A 17,755-nucleotide genomic window follows, 5' to 3' on the forward strand; every position below is an offset into this window, starting at 1 on the left:
CCCCCCTCCCTTTACCGCTCCCCCGGTCGGTGTGATGCAGGGCGGATATGAGACTGTGCCTGTCTGTGTGTACTTGGGAGGATGACATGGACATAGAGTAGGTGTTGAGGACTCATGTAAAGGCACTCGGTACCATGCAGAAGTGGTATACCATCCTTCAATTGCTGAGTTGAGCCGTTTATCGCGTCATACGTACCTCACGATTTGGTGAGATACAACCAGAAGTGAAGAAGGGGGAAAAGTGTGTGTGTAGGGGGCGCCGTGGAAAGAGATCCGGGCCTCCGAGCAGCCGCAGATGCAACCAACACTAGGTCGGAGAGAGAGGGAGAGGGAGAGAGCACACAGTCTGCATGCAGGTCGCATATCTTGTTACCAATATCTTTGCTTAGCACCTGCCTCGAATGGTTACACTCGGCACCTTGGAACCATCCTGCGCCAACCGATCCAATGTTCGAGAAGGAATTTGATGGAGGGGAGGACAGACTCTTGGTACCTTGGGGATAGGTGTACTGCGTATGTGTTGCTGTCACTGCCGTGCGCATTGAAGCCATTGGGTTCCCCACGTCATCGCCTACACTCGGCTATCAGCGGGCGTAACGAGGGGCATGTTTTATTTTTTCCCCCTCCGTAATGGAGGAAAGATAGCGATAACACCTGGCCCATTCCCAATTCCGCCCTCGTCTCTTATTTTTTTGTGGAGGAGGGGCCAGCACTCCGTGGCTCCGTCCGGGTTGTGACAGGCTCCCAGCACTCCCGTCTCACCTTGGCAGGAATTCGGTCTTTCCGCACTATCGCCATGCCAGCTAGCTCCCGAAATCAACAGGCCATCATGTCAATTGATTGCCGTGAACCCTTGTTCGCGATGTCAAGCAAAGGGCGAAAAGGGCGAAAAGGGCGAAACAGGGCGTCGTTGGGCGCCGTTGACCTGCGATGTCGGCCTCTTTTCCTCGATCATGATGACTCTCCCCAAGGTAAGGTACCACGGAGCTGGCTGGCTTGAGGGGCCTTGGGTGGGTGTAAACCCCCGTCGGCTTCGGACCGCGCGCACCAAAGCCGCAATGGGGCCAGCCAGAACGACGACCGACTGGAGCCGTGGCCGGCCGTCGGCTTGTGGTGGGACAAACACAGCTGCAGAACCTGGACGGAGGCGAGAGACCAGGTACACGTACATTGAGCCGCTGCAGACGAATGAGCGGTCGCGGCTTGACCTCTTGTTTCGTCACAGGTTTCTTTTTTTCCTCAATCATCTCTGGGGTTGCTCTCTTCAGACGGCAGCAAAACCGATGCGTGGTGGGATGGTCCCGGCTCCGGCGGGTGTCTGGGGGTGGCTCACAATTCTCATCGGCGTTGCCATCCACGGATCGATCACCACCATTCGGACCTTTGTGATCTGCCTGCTTCCATTGCCTTATCTCAGGTGGAGACGTGGGAGGCCAGCAGCAGTGAAGAAGAAGAAAAATCAGACTGTTATCAAATTGGACTTGAGCAGGATGATTGCTGCAAAAGATCCCGGGAGAATGCGACAAGATGAGATGAGATGTGAGAGAAAATCTGAAATCCATCCCCCAACATCGCCAATCCCAGCGCCAGGAATGATGGCCGCTTCATGATTGCTCACGCGCTCTGCGCTGTGTGTGGGGACCACCACCGCCCGGCCGCCGGGGGTGGTGCACTCGGGCTCGGCATTGGCATCCCAGATCCCAGAACCGAACCCGCGATGGCCGTTGGAATTTTTGTGTGTTCATACGGGCAAACTGATTTTTGGCGAGTGTTCGTGTTGCTGTGCCCCATTGGTGCCTTCGTTTTGCATCTTTTTCTACGGGAGGGATCAATGGCCAAAAACAAGCGACGGCGCACACATTACACATACATTACCACTGTGTACGATGTAATGCAATGAATGTACAATGACCATGCAGCAGGTGCAGTCGGCTTGGCTACCTGGGTAGGAATGCGAGTCTGGGAAGCCGTTGGCGTTCCGTCGTCGTCGTCCATGAGCCGGGCTACCTTAGGTCGTCCCGATTCAACCCAGCAACGGAACGGGCCCGCCAGATTCTCTCACCTCACGCCTTCGGAGGCGCCATCCTCCTCCACCACCACCACCAATTCACTGCAAGCTTGTCTCCACGCTCCGCGCCGCTGCGTAATGTCATGGTTGCTCTGCTCCCTCTGCTCCCTGTCCCTGTTATCTGAAAAATAAAACCGCCCTTTTCTGGATCGGATCCGCTGCCCCTGTGCATTGGTGCTTGAGTCACCTGCTCCATCTGTCACTAGAACCTTGACCCCAAGTGTGACACCCTTTGTACTTAAGCTTCGGCCTCATCCTTGTGCTTTGTCCCCTTCCTCTCCCTTCCCACCTTAAGCCGATATAGACCACACCTCCTGTCCCTTTTTTTTTCTACCGTCCTTTCTACACTCTCGTGTGCTCCTCACTTGTGCTACCTGTCAACGACTCTAGTCGACAACCTCCCGCTCCTCCGTCTGAGATATCCAAGACACATCTACAACCACCCACACACACGCTCACAGCACATCCACCTCAACACCTCACCAGCCCTCCGTCCAACATCCACGATGGCTCCCGGCACAATCTCCCCCGGCTTGCACCATGGCAACCAGGACGTCGACCTGACCTCCTCCGCCATCGAGCACAAGCTCGACGCCCTCCCCCAGAAGGCAGCCTCCAACGGCCACAGCAACGGCACCGCCAAGCCCGCCGCCTACCAAGAACTCGACGCCTCCAAGCTCGTCTACACCCGCACCAAGAACCCCCGCGCCGTCCCCGACCTCGCCTCCGCCAACGCCGGGCCCGAGACCATCTGCACCGACCACATGATCGCCGCCACCTGGAAGGCCAGCACCGGCTGGTCCGTCCCCGAGCTCAAGCCCTACGGGCCCCTCTCCCTCATGCCCACCGCCTCCGTCCTGCACTACGCCACCGAGTGCTTCGAGGGCCTCAAGGCCTACCGCGGCTTCGACGGCGCCCTCCGCCTCTTCCGCCCCGACCGCAACTGCGAGCGCATGCTCATGTCCTCCACCCGCATCGCCCTGCCCTCCTTCCCCCCGGCCGAGCTCGAGAAGCTCCTCGTCGCCCTCATGGCCGTCGATGGCCCCAAGTGGCTGCCCCGCGACCGCCCGGGCTCCTTCCTCTACCTCCGCCCCACCATGATCGGCACCCAGTCCCAGCTCGGCGTCCAGGCCCCGTCCGAGGCCATGCTCTACATCATCTGCTCCTTCATGCCCACCATGGACAGCCCCGTCGGCGGCATGAAGCTGCACACCAGCCCCGAGGATATGGTCCGCGCCTGGGTCGGCGGCTTTGGCTACGCAAAGGTCGGCGCCAACTACGGGCCCAGCTTGCTCGCCACCGCCGAGGCCCGCAGCAGGGGCTTCGGCCAGATCCTGTGGCTGTACGGCCAGGAGCAGTATTGCACCGAGGCCGGCGCGAGCAACTTCTTCGTTGTGTGGAAGAACAAGCAGAGTGGCAAGACGGAGATCATCACCGCGCCGCTCGACGACCGCCTGATCTTGGACGGCGTCACGAGGCGCAGCGTGCTGCAGCTTGTCCGGGAGCGCATGGGCGAGGAGGTTGACGTCGTCGAGAGGCGGTACACCATCGACGAGGTCATTGAGGCGGACCAGGAGGGCCGCATTGTCGAGTCCTTCGCGGCCGGCACTGCTGTAAGTTTTACCTAGAGCGTCTCAAGTGGTTTTGGAGATTAATTGCTAATGTGTTTGTTTCGCAGTTCTTCGTCTGCCCCATCTCCCTGATCCACCACCGCGGCAAGGACGTCCAGATCAGCATGGGCGGCGCCGGCGAGGGTGGCGAGTACACCCTCCGCATCAAGAAGTGGATGAAGGACATCATGTACGGCGGCGAGCAGCACGAGTGGGGTGTCGTTGTCCAGGAGGAGCAGTAGAACGTTTTCCTACCTCTTTAGAGACGGGACGAAAAAGATGGGAAGGGGTAACGGCATTTACGAGACATTGTTTTTATATGTCATGGCTGGGCGTTTGGACGGCATTTTTTGCACACAAAAAGGGAGTTTTGGCATTGCTGGAAAGATGTGGTGCATTAGAGTAGCATGAGCATCTCTGAGTGGAAAAATAAGAGAATTCACATCATTAATGGGATGAGGTTGGGCGTCACGCGACTTTTGTGCAATTTGAGTGGTACTCCGCGCGGAGGAGGGGTTGGCCAATGATGAGGGTTGGCATGTGCAACTTCAGCTCAATGGCTGAGGGCCCATTGGCCGGCCATTGAAATGGAGTTCTTCAAGTCAACACCACTGTATCGGAATTGAAACAAAAACCACTTCTGGGATTGAATCGGTCCTGATATATTTGTTCCGTCTTCCTTGGTTACCCTAACTATCTACCGGAGCAAGTATCCCGCCTCATGTAAAACCACTTGAGCCTCGGCGGTTCTAGGTCGAGTTCTCATTTGTCGTTTGGTATCATCACATAGTCCGACCGAAGCAGTATTTCACTACGTATTGGCAACATCTTAAATGTGATTTGGCTCCTATGGCTAACACTGGATAAATTGCCGTTGCTAAAAATTCCGAATCATTCTTTTTTTGAGCATGAGCTGATGAGAGTCGGTCAATGTAGTTATGGCATGTTCACTGCAAGAGAGAAATGCTGATGTACAGGCTCGTCTTCCACTGAAATCTGTGATGAAGGGGGACAGACTGCCCTGCCGTCAACGCCGGCCCGTCACATCCCCGCGGCGGCACCGATCTGCATTTCAGAGGTGGGACGAGGGGCCGAGTCCGAGTCGGAGCTGCGTGTGGGTCACTCGGGCCGGGTGCCCAGAATGTCGGTGAAGAACTTCGGCATAATCTTGGTTCGAAACGCGCCCGAGCCCACATGTCATGCACCGAATCGTGAGGGCTTGAGAGGATCCCATCGCTAAACGAAGGATAGTTCCCTTCTTCGTGGAGGCCTCCCCTCATTCATAGGTCAGGACTGGTCGAGGGCGTTGAGCAACCCCTTTCTCATGTGGTGGGCTTCGCATTGCTGAAGAAGCCAGCCCTGAGCATAATGTAGTCATGTTTTCCAGGGATGCCTCGCTTGTAGAATTCATGTCCGACAGCCAGAGGGAACGTGTGAGTGGTCCATAGAGATGAGACGGGAGCGATGCCGAGGCCCCAAGCATCTTCCAAAGACACGACTGGTGTCGACGAGGAGCGTCAAAGGCGGTCATTCTTTGGATGGATTTTATACTTGCGTTAGTCTCCGGGTCTTCATCGAATACTAGACTCATGCTAGCAGCTAGCATGAAGAAACGGCACCTGGCTGCAATGCAATGAAAAACAATCAGGACGCACGTGAATGGAGGGGCAGAGGCAGCAACGCGACGTACCCCTCAGGTTTCCTGCGGGCGGGACAGTGACAATGAGGTAAGGAGGGGTACCCGGACCTGAACCCCGCCTTGCAGGAAATTTCTCAACTTTTTTCCCCCTTCCAGATGCCTTCGATTCGTTATCTTATCACCAGTGGCGGGGCTAATCTCGAAATTTTCACCTTGGTCCCCTAAAATTTCTGTGTGGCCAGTCCTTGCAGGTACTTTTTTTTTGCCCATGGCCGCAGTGTAATAGGTGGTTCGGGCATCAACAAGAAAAAAAAAAAAAAAAAAAAAAAACCANGGTTCGGGCAACAAAAAAAAAAAAAAAAAAAAAAAAAAAAAACCGACACCCCGTCCACGTCTGGTCTCTGGATAAAAATTCTACGCGCCGGGCCTTTTCCCTCCTTCTCTTTCCCTTCTCTCCTCCTTGCCCCTCCTTCCCTCTTGTCTTTTTGTTCTTTGCGCGCAAGCCGTGAAGACGTCGAGACATCAACAACTTCAAGATGGATAAAGGAAACTTGGTCCAGCTGCTCCAAGCGAGCCAGATTCGTAAGTTGTTCTCTCCTCCCCCGTCGCTCGCCCTGTGCCACCCTGGCCGCCAAACCTAGTCGAGCCAGCCTCTTCAATTTTTTCCGCTCCCTGCCTGCTTTCGCTTCGTGTCTCTCGCCTATTTAAAATTTGCTTTTTCTTCACCCTACAAAACTCTTCTCGAGATTTGCCTTACTGACTTTTTTTCTTCCTCACAGCCGACACCGAGAAGGTCAAGGCAGTCACGGCCGAGCTGCAGAAGAACTACTACTCCCAGCCCGAGTCCCTCCTCCTCTTGATTGAGGTCACCATCTCTCACGAAGATGCTGGCATCCGACAGCTCGCCTCGGTGCAGGCTCTGCGCCTGACTCCCAGGCACTGGGCCAAGCTCCCTTCTGACAAGAAGGAGCTTGCCAAGAAGCACCTCACCGAGAGCATCCTGAACGACCAGTCCTCTACCTCCCGCCACTCCAAGTCGCGTCTCCTCGCCGGTGCCGTCGGCGTTGACCTCGAGGATGGCGAGGGCCAGGACTTCGTTCGCGAGCTCCTTGCCCTGAACACCTCCGACAACGTCGCCCACCGCGAGATTGGCTCCTTCATCTTGGTCTGCCTGCTCGAGAACGACCCTCTCCCCTTCGTTGAGCAGGTTAAGGCTCTGCTCAGCTTGATCGCCAAGACCATTGTCGACCCCGCCAGCATTGAGGTCCGCTTGAACTCGGCCAAGGCTGTCAGCGCTCTGTTGGCGCTCGTCGACGTCGAGGAGGACAACACTGAGTGCGTTGAGATCATCCAGACCATGATCCAGCCCACCGTTGAGATCCTCAAGAACGCCATCGACCAGGGCAACGATGACCAGTACAACGACATCTTCGAGGTCCTCCAGAACTTCATGACCTACGACTCTGCCTACCTCGCCAACCACTTCAAGGACCTCATCCAGTTCATGATCGAGCTCGGTGTCAACACCGAGGTTGAGGACGATGCCCGTTCCCAGGCTCTCGTCTTCCTCGCTCAGAGCGCCAGGTACCGCCGCCTCAAGATCCAGGGCATGAAGGACATGGGCGCCCTGCTCATGGTCAAGAGCATGCAGATCGTCGCCGAGATCGACAACGACGCCGACGAGGATGACAGCTCTCCCGCTAGAACCGCTCTGAGCCTCATCGACCAGCTGGCCAGCGACCTTCCTCCTCGCCAGGTCATCGTTCCTCTGCTTGAGCAGTTCCCTACCTTCGCCCAGAGCCCCCAGCCCGGTCTGCGCAAGTCTGCCATCCTCTCTCTTGGTACCGCCGCTGAGGGTGCTCCCGACTTCATCGCTACCCAGCTCCAGCCTTTGATGCCCCAGATCATCCAGCTCTTGAACGACCAGGACAGCTCTGTCCGCCACGCCGCTCTCGTCGGTGTCATCCACCTTGCCGACGAAATGGCCGAGGAGCTCGCTCCTCAGCACGAGGCTCTCATCAGCGCCCTCCTCACCAACCTCGAGGCTGCCTCTGCTGGCTCCGACAAGCAGAGCATCAGCATCATCCGTGCCGCCTGCGGTGCTCTCGACTCCCTCATTGGCGAGGGTCTCGATGACCAGCTCATCAAGACCTTCGGCCCCAAGCTGATCGTCCCCATGGGCAAGCTTCTCGGCCACGACGACTTCAGCGTCAAGTCCGCTGCTGCCGGCGCCATCGGTGCCATCGCCTCTGCTCTCGGCGGCGAGGAGTTCAAGCCCTACTTCAAGGAGGTCATGGGCGCTCTTGGCCAGTACGTCAACATCAAGGACAGCGAGGAGGCTCTTGCTCTCCGCTCCTCCGTCTGCGACTCCATGGGCCGCATTGCCGACGCCGTCGGTGCCCAGGAGTTCCAGCCCTACGTCATGGACCTGATGAAGGCCAGCGAGGAGGCTCTCAGCCTCGACAACGCCCGTCTCAAGGAGACCAGCTTCATCCTCTGGGCTTCTCTGTCCAAGGTCTACGGCAACGAGTTCTCCCACTTCCTCCCCGGTGTCTTCAAGGGCCTCTTCGACTGCCTCGAGCTCGACGAGGAGGATGTCAACATCCCTGGCCTCAAGCCTGAGGATCTCCCTGAGGGTCTTCTCATTGCCAACGGCAAGAAGATCCGTGTCAAGTCCACCGAGGACGAGATGGAAGACGACGATGAGGACGAGTGGGATGATATGGACGACTACTCTGGTGTCACCGCCGTCGCCCTGGAGCAGGAGATTGCTCTTGAGGTCCTCGGCGACGTCATCACCCACTCTTGCGACGCCAACGCCATCAAGGAGTACCTTGACAAGGCTGTCGAGCGCATCGCCCCTCTTGCCGAGCACCCCTACGACGGTGCCCGCAAGGCTGCCATCTCTACCCTCTGGCGCTCGTACGCCCGCGTCTGGCAACTCTTCGAGGAGCAGACCGGTGCCAAGTGGGAGGCCGGCATTCCTCTTAAGCAGCAGCCCGATGCCGTCCTGGTCAAGCTTGGCGAGCTCGTCGTCAAGTCCACCAACAACATCTGGGCTGAGGACACTGAGCGGTATGTATTCTGCCATTTCTATATTCCTGTCTTGAAATTCCCCCGCCCCAAAAGGATGAGTAACACACGTTATACCCAGCTCACTCAGACGCACAAAGTGCGGGTGCTGAGAACACGTTTGATCACGTCTGATTCAATGGGCAATCTCTTACTTTCATCAGCCAAGCTTGTGATGACAATGATTGCTAACGAATTCATAGTGATGTCATCACCGAGATCAACCGCAACATCGCTGCTACCCTCAAGGCTTGCGGTCCTGCCATCCTCACCCACGATGACCTGCTTAAGGACTCCGTCACTGTCCTTGGCTGCCTGATCACCCGCTCCCACCCCTGCCAGCAGGACATGGGTGACGAGGAGGAGCAGGAGGCCGAGGGCTCTTCCGAGCTCGACTGGCTTGTTATTGACACCGCCATGGATGTCATCCTCGGCCTCGCCACCGCCCTCGGCCCCGACTTCGCCGAGATGTGGAAGGTCTTCGAGAAGCCCATCCTCAAGTTCGCCAGCTCCCAGGAGAACCTCGAGCGCTCCACCTCCGTCGGTGTCATCGCCGAGGCCATCAAGTACATGGGCAACGCCGTCACCCCCTTCACCGACGGCCTCCTCCCCATCCTCAACCACCGCCTCACCGACTCCGACCCTCTGGCCAAGTCCAACGCCGCCTACGCCACCGGCCAGCTCATCTTCAACTCCACCGCCACCGACAAGACCATCCCCCACTACCCCGCCATCCTCCAGAAGCTCGAGCCCCTCCTGTCGATCCAGGAGTCTCGCATGGTTGACAACGTCTCCGGCTGCATCTGCCGCATGATCATGACCAACCCCAACCCCGAGTTCGTCGAGCGCGTCCTCCCCGCCGTCGTCGCCGTCCTGCCCCTCAAGGAGGACTTCGAGGAGAACGCCCCCATCTACCAGGCCATCTACAAGCTGTACGACCAGCAGAACCCCACGGTTCAGCAGCTCACCAACAAGATCATTCCCGTGCTGCAGACCGTCCTCGGCCCCCCTGAGGAGCAGTTGGAGCCCGAGACCCGCCAGTTGGTGCAGAAGCTTGCTCAGGCGCTCCAGTAAGCGAAGGTTACAAAAAAAGCAGGGATGGACAAAATGGAGTTTGGTGCCCCCGGAAAAAAGGAAGGGCTGTTAATGAGTGATGAGTGGACGAGACCCCATTTCTTGATGTCTGTAGATAGGTACATAGACTGCCAGGACATACCGCCTGGATGATTCCCGATACTATCAACGATTTTCTTTTTTCAAATATAAGTGCCAGTCCACGCCAAAACCCTTGAGGTTCTGATGATCGCAGCTGTCCTGCGCGGGTAAGTGTAGCTAGCCTATGGCTCATGGTCATCTACCTTGCAACCCTTGCGGACCCAACGAAACCTGCAAAGAGTTCTCGTACCGCCGCGTCGACCCTCAGTGACCACCCGCGGTATCACCATTGTCTTACACTATTTCTGACGCTTAATCGAGTGCAACATGCCACGCATGAGCGACGATTGAGGGCATCATTCGCGAGCGGCTCTGTCACCTCGGTGAGGCGGACTTGTCCGAACGGCAGCAACTTCTGGACACTGTTCTTCAGACCTGTGACTCGGAGCCATCTATAGACAGATGGCGTCGCCAGCTACAGCTCGAAGTGTTGAACAACGCTGTGTCTTGGTGCTCGCTCTTAGTGATGGACATTGCTCTTCTCAAGGACTGACGCGAAATTGAAGGATCCAGCCCATAGGATTCGAGCCTTCAGAGAGTTCACGAACTGCCTGGTGTTCGTGGAATAGCCCGTCTGGCGGTGTAAGCTATTGTCTCTGGCTCATCGAACGTACGTGTCTTTGGCTTACAGTTCGTAGATCCCGAGACGTCCGGCTCGCATTGGGACGACTTTGATGAGAATTGAGGCTTTCGAGCACCAGGAGATGATGAATCTCGCACTAAAGTGCTCGTTGAGACAACATGGGACGCTGCCAATAGAACGACCCGAGCGACTTTCAACGTCTGATTCTGCCGGTTGGTGGTTGTCTGTGGCGGAGACGCCCATATTATCATGTATACCATGTAAAGTTTTGCGTAGCCGGGCAGTGTACCCTATAACTTTAACTATCGTACCTAGTACCTCTATTCGCATAAGGACGACAGTAGTCAAGAAAACGATAGGGTTAGTGATAAGGATAACGATGATGGACGACGATGATAAATGACGGCGACAAACGACAATATTAGACACTGCCCGCCCAACAAAACTCCATATATTCAACATAGTACAAGTATGGAAAAGGAGACCAAGCAACCCTGCTGGAACCCAAAGGGTAGTAGACACAAAGGTGCTACTACCCTCATTACTGAGGCAGCAACCAAGCACATACATTAGAAGTAACTATAATTCCGACATCGTGCTGACCGTCTCTATCGTCCAGTGCTCCGCGATACTGAGGGCGTATTCCGACGCACAAGTTAGAAATCGTCGCGGACACCATCGACGACACCATGCGTGGAAGATTAGATCACTTCGACGAAGTGGACCTAATGCAGGAGCTTGTCCAGAGAATTATACACAACTGTCTCTCGGACCCGGACTTCGCAAGTTCTGGTACTGTGGAGCGCGTCAAGTTGTTGGGCCACGCGAGAGGATGGTGTACACTAATGGCGACGGACCTTGACCTCTTGAAGGGAATTGACGAGAAACTTCAGAACCCGATCAGCAAGCGCGACGCCTACTGTGCATTTATCGACATGCTCAGGCACATTCATGAGCTAGTTTGGTGGTGTGAGTCAAATCAATTCGTTTGCTTGAACGTAAGTATCGTCATTAGCTAACGAGTTTACAGTCACAGAAAGACCAACGAAGCCCAGCGAACATCGGGATAGTCGCAGCGAGGCTGAAATGCAGAAGGTACGTAGGGTTCCGAAGATAGCATTTGGTGGATTGAAAAAAGTAACCACGTGACAGGCCTTGAAGCGTGATGGAGGACACTGCTTGTTCACGCGGGAAACTTGCGAAGTGTGCCACATCGTGCCCTTCTGGACGGTCAATAGGTCAACGATGATCAACGGACTGCTGTCACTCGTGAGAATTCTCTTTGATTTCGATGTCTCTGCCCGGCTTGAAACGAAGTTTACTTCTAGAAACGACGATAACACGGCGCCGGGCGAGAACAACATCGTGGACAAGTGTTCCAACATGCTGTGCCTCAGCCCGGAGTTGCATCGGTTATGGGGGAAGGGACTGTTTGGTCTAGAGCCCGTGGGCCACTGCCGAAGGCTTAAGGGCTCCGGGGACTCTTGGGAAGTCCTGGACGCGGATCTCAATGAACTCGATCTTGATGGCACTAGTATCGAGGAGGACGAGGCAATCGATGCAAAGCTGTCGTCGATGTTCACCTCTGCCTCCGACACGGAACCAGTCACGGCACACAATGATCCCAGCAAACGGTCAAGTCAAGTTGACATGGACCTCGACAACGACCACAAGAAGCCGTGGACGGATGAGAAGGGCAAATTGCCCGAAACATTCAGCGAAGGACGCCCGCTTCTCAAGCAGGACATTGAAGATAGGTACGAGTACGGCATCGTGCTCCGCTTCCACTGGCTTCCTGCCACGACCTTGACCAGCCTTAACGCGGAGAGCCCCCCCTTGGACACGGATCCACGCGACATACAAGCACCCTTCGACAACTTCAAGTCGAAACACCATGTATTTTCAGACCGTCCGGTTACCAACGGCCGTATCATCAAGATCTGGGCAAAGAACCCGGATGAGCTACCCGATTGGAACGCGTTGAAACTTCAGTGGTTTGCTCTCAGGGTTCTCCGCTTGGGAGGAGATGTTGACCCTGAGATCTACAACCCACACTGGACTGACAACGACGAAAACTTCTCTCTTCGAGTTGTAAATGACAGAGAGGGCCTCAGGCAAGAGCTATTTATGGAGATGGTCTTATCTACGAGGTGTTCCACGAACACCTACGAATATTCCAATGCGGGCGGACAATGATAGTGACAACAATGATGACAGAAACGGCCCTTTGTTACTTGAAACCTAAAGAAAAAGTCAATATGAACCACCTGTGAGGGCGGTCTTTCTTCGCATAGGTCCCTTGTGTGCTATGTGTGAGTGGTGCTGCTTATTATGATTACGTGCGTACTAGGTAATCCGACCTGGACGGTGATTTAGCAAGGTCGTATCTCCGAATCCTTTCATATCCTTTAAAAGTAGTTTGCCAAGTACAGAGGGGAAATTTCCTGCAAGTTTCGCAAACCCTCCGTCGAAATTGTCAATTCTCGCGACATGGACGTCACTAACGAGCCTCCCGAGAGCATTCTAGGCGCCCGGATCGACTATGTTGACGACGACTTAACAGAACGGCAGCGACTAATCAAAAGTGTCCTTACAGTCTGTCAATCAGATCCGGGTCTTGATGGTATGCGGTTCGAGAATGATCTCAAGTTTCTGGAGCAGGCGGTATGTTGGTGTACGCTCATGGTCATGGACATCAAGCAACTCAGGTACCTCAATGAGCGTCTCCATTCAAATGACCAGAAACAACGTTACTCAGACCTCATCCAATGTCTGATGTATGCGGGAGAGCTTGTGTATTGGTGTAAGTTGCTCTTCTCGAAGTCTCGTAAGCGTATACTGACGTTTCTCCAGTTGGAAGAGACCCGGACGAGCCGTGGGACCAAGGCCGCGTTGTTATTCGCAATGAAGCTGAGAAGAATAAGGTTCTATATCGTCCGAAAGACAAAAATATACTGTAGCTAACCGCTCTTCAGGCCATCATGCGCGACCAGGGTCTCTGTGTGGCCACACACAACCCGGCTGATGAGGCCTGTCATATTGTGCCACTTTGGACACTCAAATGGCACTACACAATGAATACAACTGTATCTTCCTGGCACGCTCTATTTGGACCTTATACTGTTGCCTATGTTAGGAACAAATTCATGTCCCAGGACAGAAACAGGGAGAACAGAGTTGCGGAGCGTAATATCGTGGATAAGTGTTGTAACATGATTTGTCTCAGTGGGCAGATGCGTCAGTGTTGGGAGAAGGGACTGTTTACCTTTGAGCCCGTGGGTTACTGCCGGCGAAGCCAGGGTGCTGGAGAAGTCTCTGAGCTTTCTTCGAGGCTCGCCTCAACCAGCATCTCCGACTCAACTGCAACGACAGCGCATACCGATAGCGTGCCATCGACTCAAGAGGCCACTGTCAAAGCCAGGACGCCAGACGCGAACGATGACGAGGCGTCAGATCTTTTCAACGAGGGACGGCGACTACAGGAGAGTGACATCGACGCTGGAAAAGAGTACGGAATCGTCCTTCGTGTTCGATGGCTTCTCAAAACGACGACCTTGTCAAGCTTGATGGACTCGGCACCTCCCCTGGATACTGACCCGCAAGACCTACAGGAATCTTGGGAGGAGCTTTACGAAGAGTTGGAAGGCCTTCCAGTCCTTCCCAAGAACGGTGAGCTTATTCGGATCTGGGCCCAAGACCCCCAAGAGCTTCCCGACTGGACAGCTCTGGAGCTGCGATGGACGGCACTCCGAATTCATTGCCTGTCTGGGAGAGCCAACCCTGAGAAGTATAACCCGGGTTACAATAACGCCTACGAACAGTTCGGAATAGACGTGGCAGATTATGAAAACGTCAATGACGACAAAGTTGCTCTCGAGCTTCGGGCTAGGATAAATGCCTTTTGGTATGCAGGTTGAGGCGGGTGCGACTGTGGCCGTCACGAGGCGAGAGTTGGACGGCGCAACAGGCGGCGGTATGTCGATTTCGGCGTTGATGTTGCAACAAAAGGCTATTAGTAGTCAAGTCTCTGGTTTAGAATCTGATACATTTGGTACCTCTTATCTTTCTAAGTTCCAGTCACCCTGTAGGAATTGCCGCCAGTTGACCTCGTCAGAATTTTCGCCACCTGAGGTTTGGTGAAGCGTCTGTTCGCCAATGCATCCTACAACACTTGAATGATCACCGTAAATCAGCAGCACTGCTACGTGAGGAATAACTCATCCAGCGAAGTCGCTCTGTTGCGAATCATCACTGTCTCTCCAAAGAATTGGCTTTCAAGATCACACCGAGTCCCATAAGATCAACTTGCACGTTCGACGACATACAACACAGCATCGTACGGGTGGACGTGGAACAGCCAATAATATTGAAGCTGGAGGCGTGTGATGAGATCCATGAAAGCTAATTCAGACAATATGCCTTGATCTGAGGCACAGCAACAGCAAAATCCTCGCAGTTACGACAGGCCTCTGCTGTGAGCGACTTGCTTGGTGAACAACTAGCTTCATCTCATTCATGGATGAGCCGCTGCTTACTTCTCAGCCTCACTAAAATGGGCTAGGGAAACCAGTCATTAGCAGGCCTGCAGAACGACACAGCACTCAGCCCTCAATTCGTAAGTCAGTAGGGGGAACTTGGACTCAGCCACCGTCGACATTCAATTCCCCATTTAGGCAGTCTTACTCGAATAGTCCAATCACATAGCAGTCTCGCTGACGTTCGTTATCCGCTTTTGGAAGGTGATCCTTCTGTGACCGTGTCCTTGGCAGCCATGCATCGCCCTCATGTCAATTGTCCAACGAGGCAAGCGATAGGGCACGAATGAGCCAAAGGCAGTTAGGTCTTCTGGGACACAAGGTAGGATTCGGGCGCGCGACAATTATCGTGACGTCTGACTAAGATGCACAATGGCATATAAGAGCGAGCATAGCTGGAGATAAATCAATCAATACAACTCAATTCATCATAGGCTTCTCAATAGATCGACCGAACCAATCCTTCGAAACTACAGTTCAAATGCGTTCCACTGCGTTTCTCGGTGTGTTGGCTTCAGCTGCAACCGCAGCGGCAGCAACCATTCCATCTGATGAAGTTCCTCTTATCGGCCCTTCCTTTCTTTCCAACTTTGACCCAACGAATGCTCGGTCTGTCCTCAACGCCACCAAATCTTTCCCCGCCATAATCGATACTCTCTTTGAGAGCGATATCCTCAACAAGACAGACCTCGTATTCACCGTTGACGTGTTCTCGGCCGCAACCAATAAGTCTATCTATAGCTACTTCCACGCCGGAGATGAGGGAAAGCAGGGCTTGACGGCCGGAGTACTCAACGACCAGACTATTGGGCGTATCGGCAGTGTGAGCAAGCTCTTCACCGTCTATGCCATCATTGCCACAGCCGGAATTGAGGTGTTCAGCCATCCAGTGACGAAATACCTTCCTGAGCTTTTGTGCAACTCATCGGGCGACCCTCTCAAGCATGTCCGCTGGGAGGATATCACTGTCGGGGCGTTGGCGTCACAGCAAGCGGGTTCTGGTGGAGCATCAAGTAGGCAATCTCTTGGATCTCTGAGAGCGACTGTTACTGACATGTGAATCAGATCTTTTGAACAAAACAACGATTGAAGAGCTTGCTGCCATCACTCCTGAAGGTACGACAGCTTACATGCCAGCGGCTCTCGCATTGACTGACTTCTGTAGATCTCTTCACCTACATGCGAGACAACAAAAGACCAGTGGTTTCGCCATTCCGGAATGCCGTCTACTCTGATTCGGGTTTCGCTCTGCTCGGTCAAGTTCTCGCCCGTCTCTCAAACCAGACTTACGAGGATGCTGTCCGAGATATCCTAAGCAACCCCCTGGGACTCGACAGCACAACCACCAGCGTGCCCAAGGGTGCTGACGTCAACGCTATCAATCGTGCGCTTTTCACTGATGTGACGTCCTATGGCCTTGACGTTCCAATCGTCTACCCATCCGGTGGAATTTACTCCAACGCTGCCGACCTTCGTACTCTCGGGCTCTCCATCCTCAACTCAGAGCTGCTTTCGCCAGCCACTACCTCGCAGTGGATGAAGCCCCTTAGTGGGACCGGTACACTTATCGAGCTTGTCGGCGCACCCTGGGAGATCACCCGTCTCGCGATCCCTGCCACGCCGGGATCGAACCGCACCCGCATCTCTGATTTGTACATCAAAGCCGGCGGGAATGGTGATTATGGATGCATTTTTGCGCTCTCTCCCGACCATGGCATTGGATTCTCAATCTTGGTGGCTGGTCTTACCTCCGGCGCTGCTCGCTGGGTGATCCGCGACACAATTGGCGAGTTGTTCATCCCAGCCGCCGAGGCCGCTGCCGCCGAAAATGCCAAACAGAATATTGCTGGTGTTTTTGAGACTCCAGATGGAAGAAATATCACTCTTAATATCGACGACGGTCACGCGGGCCTGGGCATCGAATCAGCCTCATTCGAGTCGCTAGCTGGGGGCTCAATGCGTCTCTACCCATCCGGCATGTACTCCAATTCAAGGTCTCTCTCTGCTCTATACAACACTGAGGGCTCCTTCAGAGCTGCGCTTCGTGGGATTCTGTATCAAGTCCCTCTTCCGCCCCGAGCTGCATCAGAAGGCGGTACTGGCGGGTTGTTCGACAACCAACGTTCTTGGATGGACATCGGTTTTGTTGATGGCGAGGATGAATTCATCTTGACCATTGAGGAAGGAAAAGCAGTGAGTATGGAAGCCACCATCGAAGGCGAGCAGGTGACATTCGAGAGACTTGAGTGAAAGCTCTCCACTCATTGTATGCAAGATATTGGTATATATATCGTCATGTTTGCTACACAAGTTAGCATATGAACTTTTATAAAGAGCTGGTCTGCGCTATCTCTGATATTCACTCCTTGCGCGCTCCTGTAGACCAATTCTCATCGTCACGACGGAACGACCGAAGTGTATTCTAGAAACCGTGACCTTGAAATTTGCAGCTACATATTCCGAATTTGTCTATTACTTCTCAATATCCCAGACAGCTTTAATCTGAAATGTATTATTTAGATCATCTAGCTAGTCACTTTCAACGATAGAGAAGAGGTGGTATTTACGAAACCCATTGGTAATATCAGCATGATTTGTAACATATGATTTGTCATGTTCAAGCCTTGATTGCCCAAGCGAGCAGCCAGAGGTAGTGCTCGTCCCATCTCTTCTTTAGGATACCCACTACGGACTACTCCGGCTCTCCATAGTCGAAGCTTGGCGTTTGAATATGGATTCCTAAAGTGGTCCTCGGAAATATCAATCATTGGCTGCACTGCGTATGCTACTCGGTAATATCAGTGTTTGGATGAATTACTGAACATGTAAGGCCATCTGCATTCACTGCTCTTTGCGAAACAAACGCGTGGGTCTGTCCTCCTAATGGACCTTTTTGAACATAACGTTGAAGATAACGTTGAAATCGTGTGCTATTATGGTGGAGAGTATAGTATAAATACAAATACACAAGTACGAAAGTTTGAAATTCAGTCTCAGCGGGACATCGAACGACAAAGCGATACTTCGCGTCAA

General features: G+C 54.0%; 4 protein-coding genes across 4 annotated transcripts; all 4 read left to right on the top strand.

The window, feature by feature from the left end:
* Positions 1–2,574: 2,574 nt before the first annotated feature.
* GCG54_00011827 (Branched-chain-amino-acid aminotransferase) lies at positions 2,575–3,920 on the top strand (the record flags this gene model as incomplete). Its single annotated transcript, XM_045411719.1, has 2 exons — positions 2,575–3,681; positions 3,747–3,920. The coding sequence occupies 2 exons, from the start codon at positions 2,575–2,577 to the stop codon at positions 3,918–3,920; spliced, it is 1,281 nt and encodes a 426-aa protein (XP_045262317.1).
* A 1,933-nt stretch (positions 3,921–5,853) lies between these two features.
* On the top strand, positions 5,854–9,463 carry GCG54_00011828 (putative importin subunit beta-4; the record flags this gene model as incomplete). The annotated part of the gene is made up of 3 exons (XM_045411720.1): positions 5,854–5,899; positions 6,097–8,392; positions 8,593–9,463. 3 exons carry the CDS (start codon positions 5,854–5,856, stop codon positions 9,461–9,463), a joined length of 3,213 nt encoding a protein of 1,070 aa, XP_045262318.1.
* A 1,380-nt stretch (positions 9,464–10,843) lies between these two features.
* Positions 10,844–14,104, top strand: GCG54_00011829 (uncharacterized protein; the record flags this gene model as incomplete). Its single annotated transcript, XM_045411721.1, has 6 exons — positions 10,844–11,156; positions 11,218–11,282; positions 11,340–12,278; positions 12,606–12,990; positions 13,041–13,111; positions 13,163–14,104. Coding segments are annotated over 6 exons (2,715 nt in total), but the record flags the coding sequence as incomplete, so codon positions are not given.
* A 1,096-nt stretch (positions 14,105–15,200) lies between these two features.
* Positions 15,201–16,972, top strand: GCG54_00011830 (uncharacterized protein; the record flags this gene model as incomplete). The annotated part of the gene is made up of 3 exons (XM_045411722.1): positions 15,201–15,735; positions 15,788–15,838; positions 15,888–16,972. Coding segments are annotated over 3 exons (1,671 nt in total), but the record flags the coding sequence as incomplete, so codon positions are not given.
* Between the last annotated feature and the right edge of the window lie 783 nt (positions 16,973–17,755).

Source organism: Colletotrichum gloeosporioides (assembly GCF_011800055.1).
Source record: "Colletotrichum gloeosporioides strain Lc1 chromosome Unknown consensus_56, whole genome shotgun sequence".
NCBI lineage: Eukaryota > Fungi > Ascomycota > Sordariomycetes > Glomerellales > Glomerellaceae > Colletotrichum > Colletotrichum gloeosporioides.